The sequence below is a fragment of the Neodiprion fabricii genome, chromosome 4 (assembly GCF_021155785.1).
Source record: "Neodiprion fabricii isolate iyNeoFabr1 chromosome 4, iyNeoFabr1.1, whole genome shotgun sequence".
NCBI lineage: Eukaryota > Metazoa > Arthropoda > Insecta > Hymenoptera > Diprionidae > Neodiprion > Neodiprion fabricii.
This window is the reverse complement of record NC_060242.1, coordinates 34,737,322-34,758,719: the sequence shown is the minus strand read 5'-3', so window position 1 is coordinate 34,758,719 and position 21,398 is coordinate 34,737,322. Positions and strand designations below refer to the sequence as shown.

Here is a 21,398-nt window from a genome sequence, read left to right as displayed (position 1 = left end):
CCTAATATCCCTATCACTCTTTGGATTTTTATACTCTTCGGATACTTATAGACAGGCCACGTCATATCATGGATCAAGTATGTGAAGTGAAGAAAAATATATGTGTTATTGTTTCTCCATGTAACACTGTCTGTCACACCCTCTCAGACAGTGGACTCTTATTCAGTGTATTAATCGTTTCCGTACAGTGGAAATATGTACAATGTGCATTGATCTAAATGCTCCGATTATTCAAATATGTACTCGACCAATTGCTAGCTACATCGAGTGGTAATAATGAGTTTTACGAGAAACGAATTTTTTTAAGTAATGTCTAAATAGAATAAGTGATAGTATACTATGTGAAATGAAGCATAATTCTCATATAAATATTCACTGAAGTTGATGAAAGAATTATAATGCATTCATAAATTAATGAAATCTAAAAAATGTAACAGTAATATACATCTGTACAGTTAAATAAACTGTAAAGATTGAAAAAAATGTTAAATAAAATTCATCATAGATACCACTTATATTTCTGTTACATCAGTTTCTTTTTCTCCCCCTCGAATATCATGTATTTTATGCAGTGGACCTATAAACGTAAATGAAATCAAAAATAGCTGCCACGTGGTACTGCAGGTCAGTCACCACTAAATATCATATATACACATTCCCAATTAGCAGAATTGCACGTAAAGCAAATCACTTTTCATGCTGTGATGCCACTATACTGCAAATTTCACCTATTTCATCCACAAAGACATTTACCAGCTGAGTGTGACTCAGATTTACTGTGATTCGATTATGCAATAAACTTAGTTTACATTTTTCACTATTTATACACTGAAGAGAAGTTCACTTACAGTTGTATTCAAAACACTTAAATTCTTTCGTATTTTTCTTCATAAAAATTTGAAAGATAAATGTTTTACCTTCCTGAAACAATACTAACGGCGCTTGCTGTCTCCAAACGCGACGGAAATAAGATAAAATATATACCTCGAGATTATGACGCATTACACTGTCATATTTGCAATCCGATGTAACATAATGTTACATTGCGATTTGCCTTTCGTCGATATTCCCCGGAGCCTTGAGACTGATCTAATGTCAACTGCTAGAAAATATTTAGGCTTTGTTTTTAATCTAATAAGGTATCACATTCCTGGTAGACCATGGGTACAACATTGCCATTCTTGATGTACATGAGGAATTCCGCGTTTCATCAAGTGAACCTCACGACTTTCTGCTGACTACCGTCGTATCTGGTACTGGCCTGTACCTGCGACACCTGAAACATACGAAATCGAAGAGTTTTTATTACTGAAGTATTAATGTTGAATTTTCAAATTTGTCAATATGCAAACCATAACAATTAATGAATACAAACTCAAAGATTACATAATTTTCACTTTTCAGCTGAACAAACTTATTTTTAACAATTTTTTGTATAAAATAAAATCGATGTCATGACTGTGCTTACAAAATGGGGGAAATAAACCATTGTAAGTATTATGAGATACATGAACATATATTGCAATTTGTTAAAAAATAACCAAGCTTGAAAATTCGTTCACACGGAATTGTCTGTAATGTTCAGGAAACAGGGAAATACTGAGGTAAAGAATTGACAAACAGGTAGTTGATACACAAGTTGACTTCTGCATATCAGGAATGGTGTAAGATGTTTCAATTACTTTAATATTCTTATTTCGAAAGTAGGCATATAGTTGACAAATGAAAGGCAAATATCTTCGATTGTGATTACAAGAAATCAATGGAAGAAGAAAACTTTTAGTTGAGCAGTATTTGTAATTCGAATATCTAAAAAATCATTACCAATCAGACTGTACTTCATCATCCATATTCATAAGCAAGACATCATTTTGTGTACCAACTCCTAAGAGTTACAGTGTTTTAATACAGTTTTACATTACAGGAGTTTAAAGAGTAACATGGTAGAGTTTACACAATATTTTGTGAAGTAGTGTTAGAACAATCTAAGCAAATAAGAAAAATCGACTTACAACTATCGTCAATTGTATATTACTATCCTGATTCTAGTTACGAATAAAGAATTTAAACATTTATTCATCTTAAACCAGGTGCACACACTTCAGAACTGAACACCAGCGAGACAAATGCAATTCCAATACAGGTAGTTTAGAGCCCGAACCCACAAATGAAAATATACTGGGATACTGATACGACTATACTCCATCTAATGGGTGAACGAACTTAGTCTATGTACAGGCTATCCAGTATCTTAAACTTTTAAGGTGACACTCCTTGCGTCCTCTACCCTATCATATCTAACCGAAATGAGGGAGTTTTCTTTTGATCGAGTCTTTGTTTTCTCGTTGGGCGGAGTATAAAAAATATACTGTAGAAGAACATTTGAAAAACTCACCAGCTAACAGTAATCTCCACTAGTTTTTTAACTCAAGATATTTGTGTATGCAGACAGGTGATGCACAGTAAAATGATGTGAAGGAGAAGTTAGATAGTTATTTGATTGACTTCATACCTAGCATTATTTTCAGCCCCATGAGGAGGCAGTGAGGTGGGTGGTGGCGGTGGTTGAGCATTTGGAGGTCCACTATGGTCGGATTCATTATCACTGCTTTCTTCACTTCGCTTTCCACCCTCCCCTAGTAAATACGATGGCACACCTCTAGCATATAGTTGCATGTGTGGTAATATCTCAGAAATTGGTCTGGGTCTATGTTGAGGTCTTTGAAAGTGCAGATTGAGTTGACTAGCATCAGTGACGTATTTCTCACTCAGCCTTCGACGACGAAGCGCAGGTGTACAACCAGTCAGGTTTTCTTCATCAGTTGAACTTGCGGAAGTTAAGAGAGTCTGGGTTGGCCGTGCGTCAGGCAACGTTACACATCGACGGAGTGCCGGAGCTTCTGCAGGTACTATCAAAGGTTTACCTTTGTTTGCTAAAAGGTGCTATCGTTAATAAAGCCAAGAAGCTAACTAAACAACAAAAATTCTTTGCAAGAAAAAAGGAAAATGATCGATTGGCAGTAATGTCAACTTCTGTGTGCTTCTTATGTTCTCTCTTTTTTCGCCAATATTCCGTCGGGGCTTGAATAGGATGAATAAAATGACAAACAAAATTTTCAAAATAACAAACGACATTAATTGGTCAAATTAGAATGAGTGGTGCGATGAAATTAGTTTAAAGTAATTCAACTCACCACTATCTTTCTCTTTATGTTGACTTCCCACAGAAGGTTTTTCCATATCACTCCCAGTTCCGGATTTCGTAGTATTTACTGTATTATTTGACTCAGGTGTGGGTTCGGACAAAGAACATCGTGGACTTTTCACTGGCACTGGAATCTTGCTATGTGTACTATGTGGTCTACTTGGAGTTTCTTTTTCTTTTGCCTTTTCCCTTTCCTTCGCTCTCTTCTTTTCCTTCTCTTTCTCAACATCCTTATCTTTTTCTGTCTCTATCTCTTTTTCTATTTCTATTTCTTTCTCCTTAATTTCTTTAAGTTCTCGAACCGAAACAGCATTGGGTAAGGTATTTGATGTGGTAGCCGCAGAAGCGCCTCCATTCGAAATATTATTAATAGCTGCGTGATTTTCTGCTGCGTCAAAATATATAGATGGATCTTCAGGTCCTGGATTTGGACTGGCTGGACTGCCGGCTGTGCCATTTGTTAATTTTTCTGTTTTAGCAAGAATAAATTTTTTCAATAAATGCCCGTATACTTGACAGATAGCACATTTTTTTACACAAAAGATAATTTAACAAGATGTAAATTTCTGAATTGGCTTTTCTTTCAGGTAAACTAAAGCAATTCATTAATTTCAAATATTTTAACACATTGATGTTTTTGATTCGTAAACCACATAGACATCACTTGATGATGATTCGATGCAGCCCCATTCAAAATTCTAAAGCAAATTTGAATAAAGATTCAAACATTTGTTATCGCGTATATATTTTTAAAACAAAGGGTGATTCACTGACTTTGTAAAGGTTCCTTGTCAGCTCTCGTTTGTACGATTGTGGCCCCTCCCGTTGCATCTACGACCCTGATTTCAAGCCTTCCAGCAACCGCTTGTTCTTCGTCGTCAGCACCTGGCGTGGTTGGCACTGTATTTGGCGGTGAAAACGTAACTGCTGGTACACTAGCCCTTCGAACTGGTATAATTTCTTTCGGATCATCGCGACGTGCTGCAATATTTCTCATCACATCAACCTCGTACAATAGATCATCGAATGCTGCTTGTTGCACCTGATAGAAAAATTTAGACTGAAGATTGGCCAAATAGGTATACACAAAGAATTCAAAAAAAATCAAGTTTTGTCCTTCACATACCAATGGTGCTTCTAAGTCATAACGGATATTGCATGCCATCACCGGCATACTCCAAGCACGAGGCAATGCTCCTTGAAGTTCTGGATATTTTTCAATCCCGGCAATGTTTAGACATCTGTGAGGTGCTGGAGGCCGTGGTGAATCTTCACTGATTCTAGATAAAGCTGCTTGTCCTGTGAGTGCAATCTGCTGTTGAGTCGTTGCTGGTGTGACAGATGCTGCTGGCGTAGCTTGGACTTTTGTGTCCTGAGAACCCCCTGTCACTGTAGCAGTAGCTACGACTTCACTAACAGCTGTGGACTGCACATTTGTCTTCTTACTCAACTAATCAGTATATCGTTTTATTATCGTTTCAGGGGACAGATATTGCAAAGCTTGAATTTCTGACTGGATCTGAGATGTGCAGACATGTTCAATGAGAAACTATTACTCCAAAGTCCTTGACATGCATTTTTGCAGATCGGAATCGAAAATATTTATCAGACGACTAGACATGGGCACTGTTTCTCAATTGACTTACGAATTTGTTTTTCTAGATTAAATTTTACAGTAACAGGAATTTCTTTAATCACCCTTAATCTAATTTCAGTTTGTTTTTTTTTTTCATTACTAATATTAATGCCTGTGTTCCATAATTGATCATCTAAATTTCAGCAGTAACTTTGAAAATATTCGTGATAAAAGTTAAAGGCAGATAAGCTATTGTTTATTCGGTTAGTTATTTTACTGATTTTCAACATCATTAGAAGAGTGCTTCAACTGTCAAATATATAATTTATTCAACTGCATTATGTAGAAATCAAGCTATCACTTATTCTTGCACTTTTTACCTCATTTTGATCATATATGGTTACTTGTCAGAATATTTAAAGCTCATTCAATCTTCCGTTATGAAGCTACTAGAATATTTTGAATATTATAGCCCACTTAACATGAAGAATAATTATAACTGATTTGATATGAAAGTATTCTAAAACGCAGGATTCCAATACACGTGGAACTAGCCCATTGGAGAAGTTAATAATCTTTATAACTACTGATTCAACTCTAGAACAGGCCATTGCCCCAAGAAAATGAGCTTATTTTTTAAGTATTGTCAATTGTATCAATGATGGTCCATTATGCTTGTGTTTTATCACCTAAATATATTAAGATTATTATTATGAACACCTAAACAAATTAATACTAAAGTGGCCATATACATCACATAAAATGGTAATAATCAACTAGATCATTTTAAAGCGCGTATATCAGTCCTTGGTTTAGATAATAAAAATAATTTAAGTCAGGAGTAAAGGTTATTGAATTAAGCTATCGCAATCAAACAGTTTCTAACACAAAACTGAACTACAAGAATATAAAAAGCGGTATATTTCTGAAGCAAAGAGAAAGCCACCAACTATCCATAACGTAAAACCAAAAAAATCTGCATTCGCTGCACTCCATCAGACGAATCCATTTCAGTTCAGGTAGCCCGGAAATCATAATGGTACAGAATTGTTCGAAGCTGGAATATGCTGTTTTCTGAGACAAAAAAGAGACTCGTATTTTCTTGTTTGGCTGAAAATAAATTTCCCACGAAATTATGCCCGTTCGAATATTTACACGCCTGATACAGATGTACTAATAATACGAACGCATTTTTTCTACAACACACTCTATCTCTGGAACGAATTAACATGATTGAAACTTTTTCGTCTCATTTATTTGTTGTGAAGTTTTTAGCATTCTTTCAGAGCCTATAAGCTGGAAGATTTTCAAAAATTAGCCACATTGCGTCCCTTTTTCGAAAATTTGAAAAAATTGATTTTCTAAAAACTCCATCTTTTTTTCTATTTCAGTTCAGACAATATACAGTGTGATATGCATCATATATCCTATAAGTTTCATTGATAATACGACACCACTTCGTATGAAAAAACTAAATTCCTACATTCTAATAAAATTCTCTTAATACCTACTCTTAATATTTTTGTATTAATACAGATCACTGTGAGTTTTTGATACAAGAAAAATTATACCAGAAACTTGTTCCAGCTATATCTGTATTGCTGAAGGAATAGATAATCAAACAACGTACCAGGTCGGAATTCTAGACCATATTTCTATTTAGTCAGTCTACCAAAGGGTCTAAAGCGAAACATTGAAGAACTTTGTAATTCAGAATTTATTTCAGTACAAAAGACATTAAAACGCAGGAATTTGGTTTTTTTTAGTAGTGTCAATGAAACGTATAGGATATGTGAGGCATATCACTCCGCATATTGTGCGAAATGTAAAAGAAAAAAAAGATAAAGTTTTGAGAAAATCAATTTTTTCAAATTTTCGAAAAAAGGAAGCAATGTTGCTAATTTTTTAAAATCTTCTAGTTTCTTTATAGGCTTTGAAAGAATGCTAAAAACTTCACTACAAACAAATGAGACCAGAAAGTTGCAATTATGTTAATTCGTTCCAAAGATATAGCGCATTGAAGAAAAAATTTGTTCGTTTTACTAAAATATCTGTAACAGGAGCGTAAATATGCAAATGGCCATAATTTCGTCGGAAATTTTTTTCAGCCAGACCGGAAAATACGTGTCTTTTTTTTTTACATGAGAAAACAACATATTCCAGTTTAGCTGGGTTATAGATTTTCGGACAATCCATTTTGGCCTTGTCTCCCCAATGCGAAATAGATTCGGTCAGCTGGTGATGCTGTTCTGATTTGGAATACATTCTGGCAAAGCCATATTCTTGTTGAAACTAAATGAAGTACGGAAAGTAGAAGGCAATGCGAATATCTAATGCTTAAGCGTTGGTGGTCAGGGCGTGGGTTGGCAGAACATCAGCAGATGCTAGGTGGCAAGTGAGGGTGTCGATACAGGCCAGACGTGGCTAGAATATCAAATATCGACAAAGGTCAATAATCATATTTCGTAACAATGTTGAATGAAATTTGAAATGAAATGTTAAACAAAGTTATTGTTTCACAATGATGTAGCAAATTATGATAGACTTAATACCATGTCATAAGCGCAGAAGTTTCGAATATGAGAATTTTCATGATAACGCTTTTATTTACAAAATTATATGAAAATTTCAATGAAACCTTGATTTATTTTCAATCATCACAGTACTTTGGTAAAAAAAACAAAAGAAACCTTACAGAATTGTGATGAATTAGTTAATTATTAATACGATAATAGGTTTCTTAGTTATAATAAAATTTAAATGTTTATCGACTAGCAAAACGGATGTGTTACGATAGGCACCGAATATGGGAATTTTGTGGATTAAAAACTGAACGTTGTTGTGATACATTTCACATAGGAATTCTCGAGCTGAAACTCTCGAGAACAAAAGCAAAATTCAAAAAAACATGCTCAATTGGATTCTACTCGCGTCTGACCCTTGGAGTAAGAAACTAAGCATATGAGACAAATGAATACCTGTGGAACTAAAGAGGGTGGATTAGTGCCCTTGTGCTCGGGACTTTGTAAATTTTCTCCTTTCCATTCATTGTCAGTTTCCTCTGAATCATCAAACTGTGATTTCCACTGTGAGGCAAGCGTTAATCCTCCACCGCCTCTAGTTACTTGCTGCAGTGCTGAAACATTGTCGTCGTCTATTTGCGCAAATTGTGTTATTGAACAATCGCGTGTTGCTGCACGACCCCCTCTATTTGATTGTCTACCATCTGTCCGTCTTCTTGGCTCTCTTCGCAGAGGTTCTCTTTGCTCAGTCACCTAAAATTAGCCAGCATACATAATATTACAAAATTTGATAGGATGCGTTCGTCTTTTCAACTTTAGGCTTCTCTGCTTTCAGTCAAGCGGGAAAGTTTATTATAATTATCCCCAAAAATGATAAGCTGAATTTTCACTTGTTCTCCATGTTCTGTGGTCTACAAAATCGCTTCTGAAAATATCTTAAGAACGAAATAATAGATTTTGATTATTGTGATCACAATCCATGCGGTTTTTGCCAAGTTTTAGAACTGATTAGATTTCGAGCAAAATCAGCCAAGACATTCTGAGCTATTTGTGTAAATAATACTAGTCCTTTTGACCAATCGATTATCCGACGCGTTTTACTTCTTCTAGAGGAATGGTTTCTTTTATTTTTAATTTCATCAATATCACACTTACGGGACTTTGGTTTCCCACTTGTTTAACATGAGTTCCGTCGTACGAACAGTACGATGCATCTACTTCAGTTTGTATCCTAGGAGTAGTAGCATCACCCGGTGCTGTTTCCGGAGTACCCTGATTCCCAAGTTCTTGAACTTGAACTCTCAAACAAGCAAAAGTAGCACCGCTAGCGGATTTTCGAAGTGGAGTGGAAGTATTGGCAACATTTTTGGGACGAGGAACTTCAGAAGCGGAACGAGCAGATGTCATTAACGCATCTCCTTCATTGTCCACTTGTTTTTCTGTAGGAGTTGCTTGTACTTGTGGTTCGACAGCCATGGATACCGCTCGCCTCTTCCATATTGAGCCTTCAAAATCCATATATTTTTTTACAGATCACGTCTACTATGAAATACCGTAAAAAATCGATAATGCTGATTGTACGTTAGTGGTCTTATACATGGAATACAAATGAGACATTTTTGCAAGTTTTGATATATCAAACAGTCTGCATGGTTTTGTTCAGTTGATATTTCAAAGTAAGTTATAGCCAATGAGTAAAATAAATCTTCAGAGTGATTAAGTAGTAAATGTCATGTAATTGAGTTTAATCACCAAGATGCCAGTGGGAATAACTTGTTATTATATGGAAGTATTGATCAGATACCCGAAATAGCATGTTACCTAGGCATTAGTATCATCTGTACCTGTTCGCGATACTTTTGACATTGCCCTTATAACAGAAAATGCTTAGCAACTGATTAGACTTCTAGTAAATCAAATGTTAGAGAGTTAGGATGATCAAAGCTCCTTGGTCAATTTTTATAAGGAAAATTCAAAATACGCCGTTGCCTATAAATAAATGTAAATACTGGGCATAAATTAAAGTTGAATATCCGTTACCTTGTACTGGAGACGTAACAGCTGCCTGTTGAGCATCTTGTTGATGTGTGTTGTCTGTCACTGGTATTGTAGCATTGCAATTTTTATCTCTAATACCCAGATTGCTAAGGGCTGGAATTAATGAAACTGTTGATTCCTCAATTCCTCGTTGCCGTATTTTTCTATACGCACTTTCATAGTCAAATTGAGCCTGTTTATAAACAGAAAGAATAACATTGTACAATAAAGCAGCTGATAAACGAGTTCTTTGATGTATTGATTTCACGTATGCTAATTAAACTGAAATTACGGAATGAATAAGGTTTATTTCTTAAACAGACTTACATCCAGCTCCTTTCTATTATCTGGTTCCATGTTTTCTTGATTATTTGTGTCAAGGTTTGGTATTGTTGGTGCCTGATTAGTTGTTGCAGCCGTAGGAGGTGCTGGTGGGATTGTCGCAGTAGGCAAAGATCTAGTGGATGGTAAGTTTTGTTCTGCTATCCCGGGTTTTTCCCAATCATAAGGGTCTTTTTCTTTCACGCCTCTACGTTTCATACAGCGATCGAACAAACCAGCCAGCATTGAATAATTTGGTTTGTCTACGTATTCCAGACTCTGCAAACGGTTTTTATGATATTACAGGATTGAGAATAATTCCGTATTTTTCAAGTTTAATATCTATCTTTCACTGTTACAAAATAATGTTTTTAGCAATCGATAGTTTTTGAATTTCGTGGTCACATCTTTTACCTGCTTAAAAGTCATACTTATATCTAGAAAGTGAAATGATTCAATCGTTCAAAATAGGATGTTATTATTTTTAAACAGAAAAGTGGTACTTTCTAGATCACTTAACTGACGTTTGAAACTAATACTTTAAAGAAAACCTTGGTCCATTCATATAGTAGGCCATTTAAACTTGGACCAAATATTCTTCCTCACTTGTCAATATGTTCTCATTCATGAACAGCAGTAAAGAAAAAAAAAGTTACCAACAAAACTAATAGTCTTTATCACAAAAAAAAAAAATAAAAATTATAAATACAATCAGTTCAGTTTATACTTTCATACACAATCCAATTTTCACATTAAATGGTCCGCAACAAAGCTCATGTGCTCACTTGCGAAAAATCTAGTCATAATTTCTCATTTTCTGTTAATATTCTGTTTTCTAACTGTTTCTTTGAAATTTTTTGTCTTCATTTCTCAAATACCCTAGTGACCTAAAATTGTTTTAAATATATTTGGAGATATGCCAGGGCTAATTCGTCTGGTAAAATAAAAATTTCAAACTCACCACACAATAAATAAGCATATCACGTCAATTGATACGTGGAAATATGTTAAATAACTAGTACGATATCTTACTAGTGGAAATAAGAGCGAGTAGGAAATTCTCCTCCATAATCATCAAAAATCATTGAAATACAAAGAACAATTCTCTTTAAGTACAAGATTGAGCTTCTAGTTTCCTAATAAACTATTTTAAAGATGTTTTGGCCTGTTGAAGCAGGTATTCTTGGATGAAAAAATACAAAGTCATCCACGTCTATTGATTTTGTTATTTCCATAGCAGAATTGCTATTGTAATGATAAATATTAATAAATACCTGGATGTGTTCCAAGAAAACACGGAGATCAGAAGGAAGGTGCCTGAGAAGAAGAGTATGGTCGTATTTTTCTTTCATAAGACCGACCTGAAATCAAATTGATTTCCAAATTTTAGTTAATAACATGAATGTACTAAAGGCTTCGATCGTTTCTGAACCGAACTGTAGGATATATGAGGGTATCAAACAGTGCAAGCTGCTTCACAAAATGACATTACCTGTTCTTTATCTTTTATTTTACGCCAGGGTAGTTGCCCATTGACGAACTCAACCAGCATGTAGAAAAGTGACCACAAATCATCGTGCCTTCCCATCTCTTTGTTCCTGTGGGCATTAACGGAAGCATATCTCACAGTTCCCCTGAATCCAGCTGCCACGCGCGGAGCACGAACTTCTCCTGTGCCGGTAGTGAATTGTCGTGCCAAGCCAAAGTCCAACATATATACGCGCCTCGACGTGTAAGGATGACGACCAATTGAAAAATTAGACTGCAAGCATAACGGAAAATCTTGTAACAGAAATGAGATAGGATGGACGGATTCATTAGAAAAAAAAAAATCGAACAAAAAATTCAACAATCTCGAGTAGATTTTGAACAGTTTTAAATCCTATTCATCACAGTTAGGATATACAAAACATTGTTCGTTCCAATTTCCTGTTGAGTATGTATGTTATCGTACTACCATTCATGTATCTGAGGATGAGAAATGGTTACTATATGCTTGGCAATTGATTTGGCATCAGACCAATGGCAAGTGTTGAAACGTATGTATGTACATTTCAAAATGAATCGAATATAGTACAGTTGTGTGTAAACTACATTTTGCAATGAGACAAGGATGCCTTCATGCCTAAGAACACCATTGCATACTAGCCAAATTAGCACATTACTTCCTACAACTTTATTGTCCTTGATTCAATCGTGCTCTGCTTACTTGTATCGTACTTTTAAATGTTTAATCTAGCATAGTGCATTTACCATTGTCATTTATTCATTGTTGCATAATATAACTTCTTATATGTAACTTTAGAAACATATAATCTCAGATTTCAAATACAGAGTGAAACTTTTTCACGCCTGGCATTATCACCTGTATTAGCCTGTCACATCAAAAAAGTGACACTTGAATCTTTAGTTAAAACTTGTGAATGTCAAAATTTTGTATCAGTATAAAGCTATCGTGAGATATGCTGTTTGTGGGTTAGTAGTAAATGGTTAATTTGGAGAGAAATAGCAACAGTCATATAGCATAGAATTATTCATTTAAGTAACAATGACTCACTGGTTTAATGTCTCTGTGTAGGAAGCCCACTTGATGAATGCTCTCAATGGCTTTCAGTATCTGCAAGCCCAATCGCAACGTTGTGGAAAGCGAAAATGCACCTTTGGGCTGTGCTCGTCGTAGTTCGGCTAGATTTCTTCCTTGTAACTGCATCACTACGTAATTAAATCTGTCATTACGACCGCATCCTATGAATCGACAAACGTGTTCTCTACCTGCAATTCAGACGAAACAATAAAAATATAACAATTAATCTTTGAAACGTATATAATCCGTGTAAGATATGCATAAACACTTCTTTTCAGAGATGCACGTTAGTGATTGAATGATATATGCACATAAAACAATTGCAGCCAGCCACATAAGTTACCTTGCAACTTTTTAAGAACGGCCACTTCCATTTTAAGAACTTGCTTCGGCTGGCGTGCAGATTCTACTTTCAGAGCAACTTGTTCCTTCGTGACCAAATCTAGACCCTCGTAGATTTCACCAAACCCACCACCACCTATTTTCTTCAGCTGTTTAGGAAATGGAAAATATACAAGTGCATCAAAGAATGTTATTTTCACTCAATTATCGAGCTGTTAAAGATTCCCCAAAATCGAACAACCTACCAAAAATGGTGTTATGCACATTTCAACAAATGACTATTTTATAATCAGGCAATTCTCACAATCTATTCGTGATTTTCTTTCTCTTTGTATTTTCTTTAACGAACAAGAATAATTGCCAAACAGCTATAAGGTAATATTGAATTTATTTAAGTGAATGCAAAATAATAAACGATATAATGTCATGTGATCAGATTCAAGAATGAAAGCCAAAATCCAAAGTGTAACAATGAAAGACCTACTCAAATGACAAAGAGATTATTTTAAATCAATTGTGAGAACATTTGACCCACATACATGCCAGGCAGCCATCCAAGGTCAAGATTCTTTAGTGGAAGAATTGGAAAATTGCCTAATTACACCATCCCGCTATAGATTTGCCATAAAATTAAGCTTGCAGTGTAAAAAAAAAAAATGGTTTCTACTCAACTTTTGTACTATTATAACTTTTATTGTTATTTGTATTTGAAAAAAATGGGTAACAATCATACAAAGATTATCTCCAACGATACTTTATATGTTCTGTGACAGTCAAAAATTGAACTCAAATGTTTTATAGTTTCTCACTAATATTTATATAATTGGTACGAAATACTTCTTGATAGCTTTAATTTAGTTTCATACCCGTTTCCAACTTTATCTGAATTTAGAAAAGCACAAGGCTAGTGTTAAACCATGAAAATTCAAAATTTAAATTTTCAATATAAATGGTTTAAAATCGAAAAGAAATACGAATAATTATCTGAATCTTAGTAAACTGTTGCAACAATTCAGGGAAATAGTTTTGAGTACAATCATTAACTGTTTGTTCAACCTTTCTTGGGAAGATAAGCAATGGATAATATTGAGTGAAGTTCAACAAACGCAATATTGAAAAGAAACTCACAAACCATGTTAAAAGTACATTGAGATAAGGAAACTCTGCCACCTAAATGACCTAAACTGTCCCAGTGTTATCACTTATCAGCAACATTTCATACCCTTGATAGAAAAAAATGAAATGCCAATAACTGCAGGTAATAATAGCAGGGATTAGAATGACCCTTCCTGAGTTTTGGATGGTCTATCAAGTATACCGAAAGACGGTAGTAAAATTTCATTGCTAGTTTTTATCTCTTTCTACCGCTTTGATTAGAAAATAAATAAAAATTTCGTCACAATATTGCTAAAATAAAACCTACCGGGGAAAAGATGTTGAAATAAAATTAAGCCAAAAACTTATCGACCCTTTAATGACAGAAATAATGCACAGCGATACTTGTGTCATGAATTTAAAATATACTGGATGTGATATTTACCATGTGGAGAAAATGCATTGAAACGGGTCAAGAGTCAAAAGAAGAGGATAAAAAAGAATTATCAGTGTTCAGGAACGTGAGTAGGTAGGTATAAATATTGACAATAAGAGTAGCAGAAGGGGAAAAGAGAAACTGATAACTAGAGATAATTGACAGCTTGTAAGTGCGGATTACTCACAACTTTCCATCGTTCTTTGACCACATGGCCGGGCTGCAACAAATCGACACTAGTCATGGTGATGTTGTTGTTCTGATCTGTACTCTCGTCGCCTACATGCCTTAACACCAGCTTCCCAGGGTGATTTGGATGCCTGTAAAAGGGGTATTAAACTCACTGGAAATCAGAGCCAGTCGGCTAACTTATACTATCGATGAAAATCGGCGATCAAGGGTTGTCAAATATTTACTACCGGGGTTAATAGACACGCCCTACGAGCCACACGCCAAGGATTTCGACTTAAAAGTCATACGGGAAAATTGGTCAATACGCGCCCCGCGCTAGGCAGCCATGATTGCGTGCAGGCAAAGGGTGCAGCCAGGACAAGGGGTGCCTTTAGCCCCCCCTCCGACTCCGCCGCCGCCTGACCCGGCGACAGCAGCAGCAGCAGACAGGGAGATAACCGGAGATAGCGATACGAATCTACGAGTTGTTTCACGTGAAACAGATTTAATGTAGTTTAACGTCGACGAGGGTTTCTTTTGTCTTTCTCTTATTTACTGGCGGTAACACTTAGCGCCGCGAAGCAGGAGACGGAACAACACCCCCGGTCTCCCCGAAGTTCCTGAGAAATATTCGTCGAACCCCCCACGCGTACTACACCGATCCAAATATAATGACATTTTATTTTTACTAGAGGAAAAATGTCGTCTGCTAGGCGCTGACGGCGAGCGGTTATATCTTCGCAGTCTTGTTGTCGAATCGAATATTTGCCATTCTGTTGCTATTAACAAAATTCACCGGTCCAATACACACTTTTTAACAATCGAATTTACACTATCGCTCTCCAACGGATCGAATTTTTATACGACATACACTAGATACTCACTAATTTTGCAAAGAAATCCGTATAATGTCGATTTTACGGCCATTTTCTTTCCACATTCGGCTCGTCGCGCTTAACACCGTTGGATGGTGCTGAGGTTCCGCGATCGATGCGGCGGCGCCTTTCGAGTTATATCGAACATTCCTCCGAATTGGTCTCCGCGCGAGATTTGAGCGCACTCTGAGTGCGTGAATTTGTCACGCTACTGGTTCTTTCCGCTCGGCTAACTTAGCAATTGATTAAATACCCTGTCTTGAGCTACGCGAGGAGAAGGGGTATCAGCTGATTGGTCAAAACTCCGGGAAAGTGTAAGACACGACGCTTCGGCGCTTGTGTCAGGTTCGTTGACTCGACTTTGTCTCTGCTCGCGCGATATCACGTATTTTTATGATTCTTGGCAAACCACGGGAAGATCCCAGCCATTTCATACGTATACCTACTAAAGTATGCCGGCTACTACCGAAAAACTGACAAACTTATTAGAGCGTACTCTTGTTTCTTTTTCTTTTCACCCACAGGACGGATGATCCAATACAGAGACGACACGCACTAATTCACGAGACGATATGGGTACATACATTTCTATATGTTCGTGTATTTTTCATTTATTTTATCGTAAAATTGCACACTCGCCCGTATCATAATTGAAATTTGGTAACTATGTAGCATGCTCACTTAAATAATCTGATTAATTCAAATACAAACAATATTCTTTTTACAAATTCGAACGAATTACAACAGGCTTATAGAATTGTTACATATATGCGTAATCGAACATCAATTCTCGTCTGATGTTATAATTCTGGCAACAATTTTCGGCAGTCAAACCAAAACTATTTCTGCAGTACGGTACCTATATCGGTATACCTGTATATGTATACCGATACTTCACACGAGTTTCTCAGCTGTTGTCTCGAGGGGAAAGATGTTACGTCAATTTATTAATGAGATACCATAAATCAGAGATTGTACTTTTATCTTCAGGTATAAAAGAAAACGTTGAAGAAAGAAGAGAATGCCAACCTTTATAGTCGCATGGAAATCGCATTGCATAGATATACGCTATTATAAATGATCAAAGCCTGTACACGCGATTCGACACGTAATTTACAGGGAAAATATACTATCCACGATAAATGGTCGCAAAAATAATCACGTGACTGACTTAACGATATTCCATAACTACATATAGGATAAAGAAGTGTGAAAAATAGATAGTCTTCCGAGAAGCTTACTAAATTCTTTGTACGATTGTTGAATCATGATTTACACTTTTATGCGTCAATACTGGGGGTCTAAATTCCGTTGCGTTTCCCTGGTTAATCAGTTGTTTGTGAGAATAGCCTTGAAAATGTATGGTAAACGTTAAAATATCTGTTTACGAGACAAGCTGCTTGAATCGGCCCCAAGTGAGATCAATACGCAATGGCAAAGCGACTATCTGATCGTATAAACCTTAGATTTAATTGATGAGACGTCAGGTATTCAAATTACTAGTTCCGCGTGCTTATGTCGTCTGAATACTCCACGGTTTACATCAATTTTAATATTTATTAGGGTGCATTTGGGTGAAGTCGACCGATCCGGTCATGGTCAAGTACGACCCACATAGCTAATAAATTTACAATGTTTATGTTCCTGATTATTACAGCTATTAACTCATAAATTTGCACCGAAGGTTAATCATGATGCGCTTGTTGCCGTGTTATTGAATGTTTGTAAAGATCATACTATAATGGCTTCTACTTATAGGTATGTGTGTGTACTTTGAAATTCAATACCACGGAAGAAGAAAAAAATGTAAATTCATCAGTGGGAAGGGTGTAGGTATAAAATTTTTGTGCTTGAAATCAGCTATTCCCGATTTACGTAACGTTCAAATAAATGATTACACACTATTCTATATAACTATACGACGCACCCACAACCAAATTATTTTCCGTTTTTTTGAAACAACTATTTTTAACCGAACGTCGGCCTGTTTATGATTCCCAGCAACCAGCTCTAAGCCGACATTCTTTTTTAAATACTCTATCACTCATCGAATCCCTGTATATACAGGGAATTCTGAGATCGCGGTTGAGGCGGAAACGAACGTTTCAAAATTTATATAGCAAAGAAACTAACTGGATGAAAAAATAGGGTAAGATATGAAAATCAGTATTATGATTGCTGGCAAAATAATCGATTAAATTCCAGAACATTTAATCTTATACAACTTAAAGTATTATAACAAATCAATTAATGAGCAGCGTTAATAAGGCCAAGCTCATTTCCGTGACTGTGGGAATTGATCTACGGTATTGCGCGGACGTACGTTAAAAACGTAGGGGATAAGCTAACGAAGAAAAACTTTGCCTTGACCTGAATTACGGACACATTAGAAAAAACGAGAGGAAAACGAGCACAATGCATATCTATATAACCAGGCTTCCTTTCTTTGAGAGAAATCCAAGACCGCTCTTAAAGCTACACATATATTTCCCATTAGTCAGATTATCAGCAGGCTGACAGAAATAGTAACACTTTCAAGCGATACGTTGAACATTGTTTGACTAACTTTGTTTCCAACATTCTATTAGATGCTTTCAATTTTGGTATTTTCAACAATTAACCTGCCAGCTTTGGATTATCAGTAAAAAAGATTTGGGTACGTAATATTATTTCCCGTAAGTTATATAATGTTTTTTTTTTTTTAACACAAGCCACATCTCCTGCATGTAATATACCTACTTGTAATGTAGTGTCTTTTTGTGTCTGCGTGTCGACCGTACGATTCACGCGTTTGAGTACAAACAGCGGCCGAAATTGTTTCGTGCGCGAGCTGCAAGTTGGAAGTTTAAAAAACGCCGGTTGGGTTAGCAACCTGCGATACTTCCATGCTATTTTTGAAAACACCGTTGTTGATTCGGGCGCTGATTCGATTTTCCGTGTTTCCGTCTATTCTATTATATCTCGTATTCTATTGTTGGATGCTACATTTTATTTTCGACGTATTTTTTCTTTGCTCTTGTTGTCAAAAGAATGACATAAGATGCAGGGAATGACGTCACGTGGTATGTTGGTAACGTGATCTCAGTAATTCAATATTCATTAAATTCACGTTGAACTTGTACAACGTCCAAAAATTACCAAGTGCTTTCCGCTGATGCATTGTCCAAAGGTGATCGAGCCCACGTTCAGCCTTCAACGCAACATGCATAACTTATCCACTCAAATATTCTGTTTATCGTTGTACAAGTTCCGCAAAATTAGTCAAATTATAAATTAATCTGAAGTCTCGATATTCCGTTGAATCTTATTTTCCATGTATTTTTGAAATCGGTTTGATATCTACAGATCGTATGTTTGTCGTTTGCTAACTGGCAACGAACTCTTAACTTAACGAATCGTGTCGGTTGTCGCACACGTGCAGGTACAAATCTAAAAATGGATGCCTTTCTTTTGTACTTGGGGAAAATTGGTCAAATAAACGTTCAGGATCTCGGTAATGGATCATTCGATTTACATTATCTGCACCGTTTGTTCGAACATTGCCGGGCTAATAAGGCGTGATAAACTACTAACTCGTAATGTACTATAATTGACCTGCCATATTGAAAGCTAAATTTTGTGTGCATACAAGCCGAATATACTAGTAACCCATGTAACAAATGCGGCTTATTGTCGCAATATGTTTGACTTGGATTTGGATGGATTTCAAGGAAAGCGTCGGGCTTCTCAGACGTCAGTAAGAGTTGCAAGATAAAAAAAGAAACCCAATAAATCTCGCGAATGTAGCAGCGCGTAAAACGAAAGTGTTGTAAGCCCGCTAAGAGCGGTTTATAACATTATATGCATGTCTCCGTAACGCAAACTTTAGACGAAAACTTATTCTCCAAAAGTTCAAGCTCAATTAACTCAAAACAGAAATGATGGATAGTTCCCACTCCTTATCATGATCACACCGTGTATAAACAAAAAGACTTATAAAATGAAAGTACCGATCCACTTTAATAATTTTCGACATCATTGTGTGGAGAACGAAGAAACGAAACATAGAACGCTAAGTATGAAAAATTCGGGGTAAATTTCCTACTGGTTGTATAAATGTAGTCAAGGGATGGATCTTGTAGGCGCCAAATTCAAATATCGCAAAAGATCGACGCGTCGTCTCACTGACGATATTCGATCATCTTTAGGCCAGCTTACACGCTGCTTTGAAGGTAACAACTTTCGGTAAGTTGAAATATCGATCAGAATAACTTGTTTGCAGCACTTAAGGTCATACTTGAAACGAGGTGACGATAATTAGCGTCCAAAAAGCGGTCAAGCTGCACACAGTAGAGCGCGCTGATTATTATCACCACACGAGAATATTATAACAATTATCAATATCAGATGCGGCACGTGCGTTTTACTTTTGATTGCGAACGGAGACGTACCACTTCATATCTCGCGTCCGATATTCCGTGCGTCGTCCGACCACCACAAAGACGAAAAATTAGTAACAGGTAAGTATGGAGGTTGAAAATCCAGCAACAAGAGCTGGCTGTGGTCGTTCACCGCTGTGGTCCTTAGCACACTGATGCCAACTTATTCACTCCTCACGTTCAGCGACGGATGTTGCTGATCTTGGCGCGAGCCAAAACTGAACCTTCACGTTCCTCTGAGGCCGCACGCAATGCAACCCAACCGATTCGCAAGCCCCCCTCCCTCCCTGAAACTATCCACGTCCGGGACCCGAAAATGCTAGTTTACAATGGCAGTTGGGCTCTTATGGCTTATATTAAACGCCCTGGATTGTCAGACGCAAAAATAAACTGACCGACCGCTGCACCGAAATGAATGTTGTTCAACAAAGTTGGGCTCAATTCGAGCATCTTCCGAAATTTGACCCAACCGACATTTCACTCTTCATCTACTTCCGTTTGATGTTCTGATGTGCAATATATTCATTCGTGATTCCCATTGTTACTCAGCTAACTCTTTGCCGCACACTGTCAGAAAATTCACGGTGTCAATAAAAGTCCACACCGATTAGTGTAAAATTAAACACCATCGGTGTGAATCGTTCGATTCTTGACATCAAGTGGTCTTGAAATCAACACCATTTTGGTGTAATATTTAATACCGCATTTCTAACAGTGCAGTCTAACGGTCACATATCACTGATAAGTATAAATATTTTGCTCACTATTAGAAGACGCAAAGATTCAGCTGACTTATGGTGATTAGAAATCGAGAATGGAGAAAATATTTCATTGGTTGGATGGAACCAATAATGAACGGTAGAGAAATCCACCATCTCTAGGATTTGACTTTGATTACAAATTTATTAAAACTTATACTCGAGAAAAATGAATGTAGAAATCGGGGGATTCACTTCGGGCTTCCTATTTTTAGGCCCCCATCCGATGATCGTGTTGCGTATTCAATTGCCAATCGGAGTCATTCTGTCTATATACAGATACAACGTCGGCTCGTAATCAGGGGATTTGTCATGCGGATAACTGACCTCGGTTATAACCAGATGTAACCAGCTGACGATTAGTTGAATAGTTATAGGCGTAAAGTCTAGCTAGCTAATACTAATACACACCCAAGCACGAGCAAGGGCGTAAGTGTACTCGTTTAAGCAGGGGCTTTATGTCACGTGCAGTGTCTCATGTGTCTGGCATGACTTTACGAAACTCAAAATCATGTGTTTGGCTATTGCCATATCGGACACCAGAAGGCGCGACATGAGTAGGACGGTATAATGACTAGCAAAACGTTGTAGTAAAATATGCAGGTCCAATGATTTTCTTTACAGACAACTTTGTCGTTGCATAATTTTGTCAGGAACATATTCTTTCAGCGATAATTACCAGGTAATGGATATTGTAAGACTGTGCTGCAAAAATAAATTAAACGTTTGTGCAACAGGTAGAATATGCAATATATTGTCTCTTTTTCTTATTTCGAAAATATTTTTTCACCTTCTCATTCTATTATTTGCTGAGTATTGAGAAAGCAGCTGTTTTACTGATCTTGTATACTAGCTGCTTTTGATCTTGCTACCCTTGAACTTATATAGTTATACAATTATATACACGTTCCAAATCTGACGAAGAACAGCGACGGAAAAGAAGGGGAGGAAAAAAAAACAAGAAAAACCAACGTGGTTCATATAGTATTTAAAAATCATGGACCGCAGCGAGGTTTATTATTTTGTTTGCCTAAAAATTTGCTTCTTTCAAATGTACG

At 36.5% G+C, this 21,398-nt stretch overlaps 1 protein-coding gene across 8 annotated transcripts; it reads right to left on the bottom strand.

The window, feature by feature from the left end:
- Positions 1-495: 495 nt before the first annotated feature.
- Positions 496-19,787, bottom strand: LOC124179492 (tau-tubulin kinase homolog Asator). Of its 8 annotated transcripts, none has more exons than XM_046563913.1 (15): positions 19,595-19,787; positions 14,306-14,438; positions 12,589-12,736; positions 12,219-12,433; positions 11,154-11,423; positions 10,936-11,022; positions 9,668-9,940; positions 9,344-9,533; positions 8,459-8,808; positions 7,760-8,056; positions 4,332-4,655; positions 3,980-4,247; positions 3,195-3,674; positions 2,513-2,933; positions 496-1,276 (listed from the first exon to the last, which is right to left on the bottom strand). In XM_046563913.1, the coding sequence occupies exons 1-15, from the start codon at positions 19,600-19,602 to the stop codon at positions 1,222-1,224; spliced, it is 3,519 nt and encodes a 1,172-aa protein (XP_046419869.1). In that variant the 5' UTR covers positions 19,603-19,787; the 3' UTR covers positions 496-1,221. The 8 variants fall into 8 exon arrangements, with proteins under 8 accessions (XP_046419869.1, XP_046419871.1, XP_046419872.1 ...); XM_046563915.1 differs by having other exon boundaries at positions 2,513-2,909; XM_046563916.1 differs by having other exon boundaries at positions 2,513-2,900.
- Between the last annotated feature and the right edge of the window lie 1,611 nt (positions 19,788-21,398).

Excerpts from the sequence above, each read along its gene's own strand:
- LOC124179492 (XM_046563913.1), bottom strand. Across the intron at positions 11,424-12,218 it reads TACACAGAGACATTAAACCA|TCTAATTTTTCAATTGGTCG; the intron begins GTGAGTCATTGT and ends TTATGCTTGCAG. Across the intron at positions 9,534-9,667 it reads ATAATAGAAAGGAGCTGGAT|GCTCAATTTGACTATGAAAG; the intron begins GTAAGTCTGTTT and ends GTTTATAAACAG.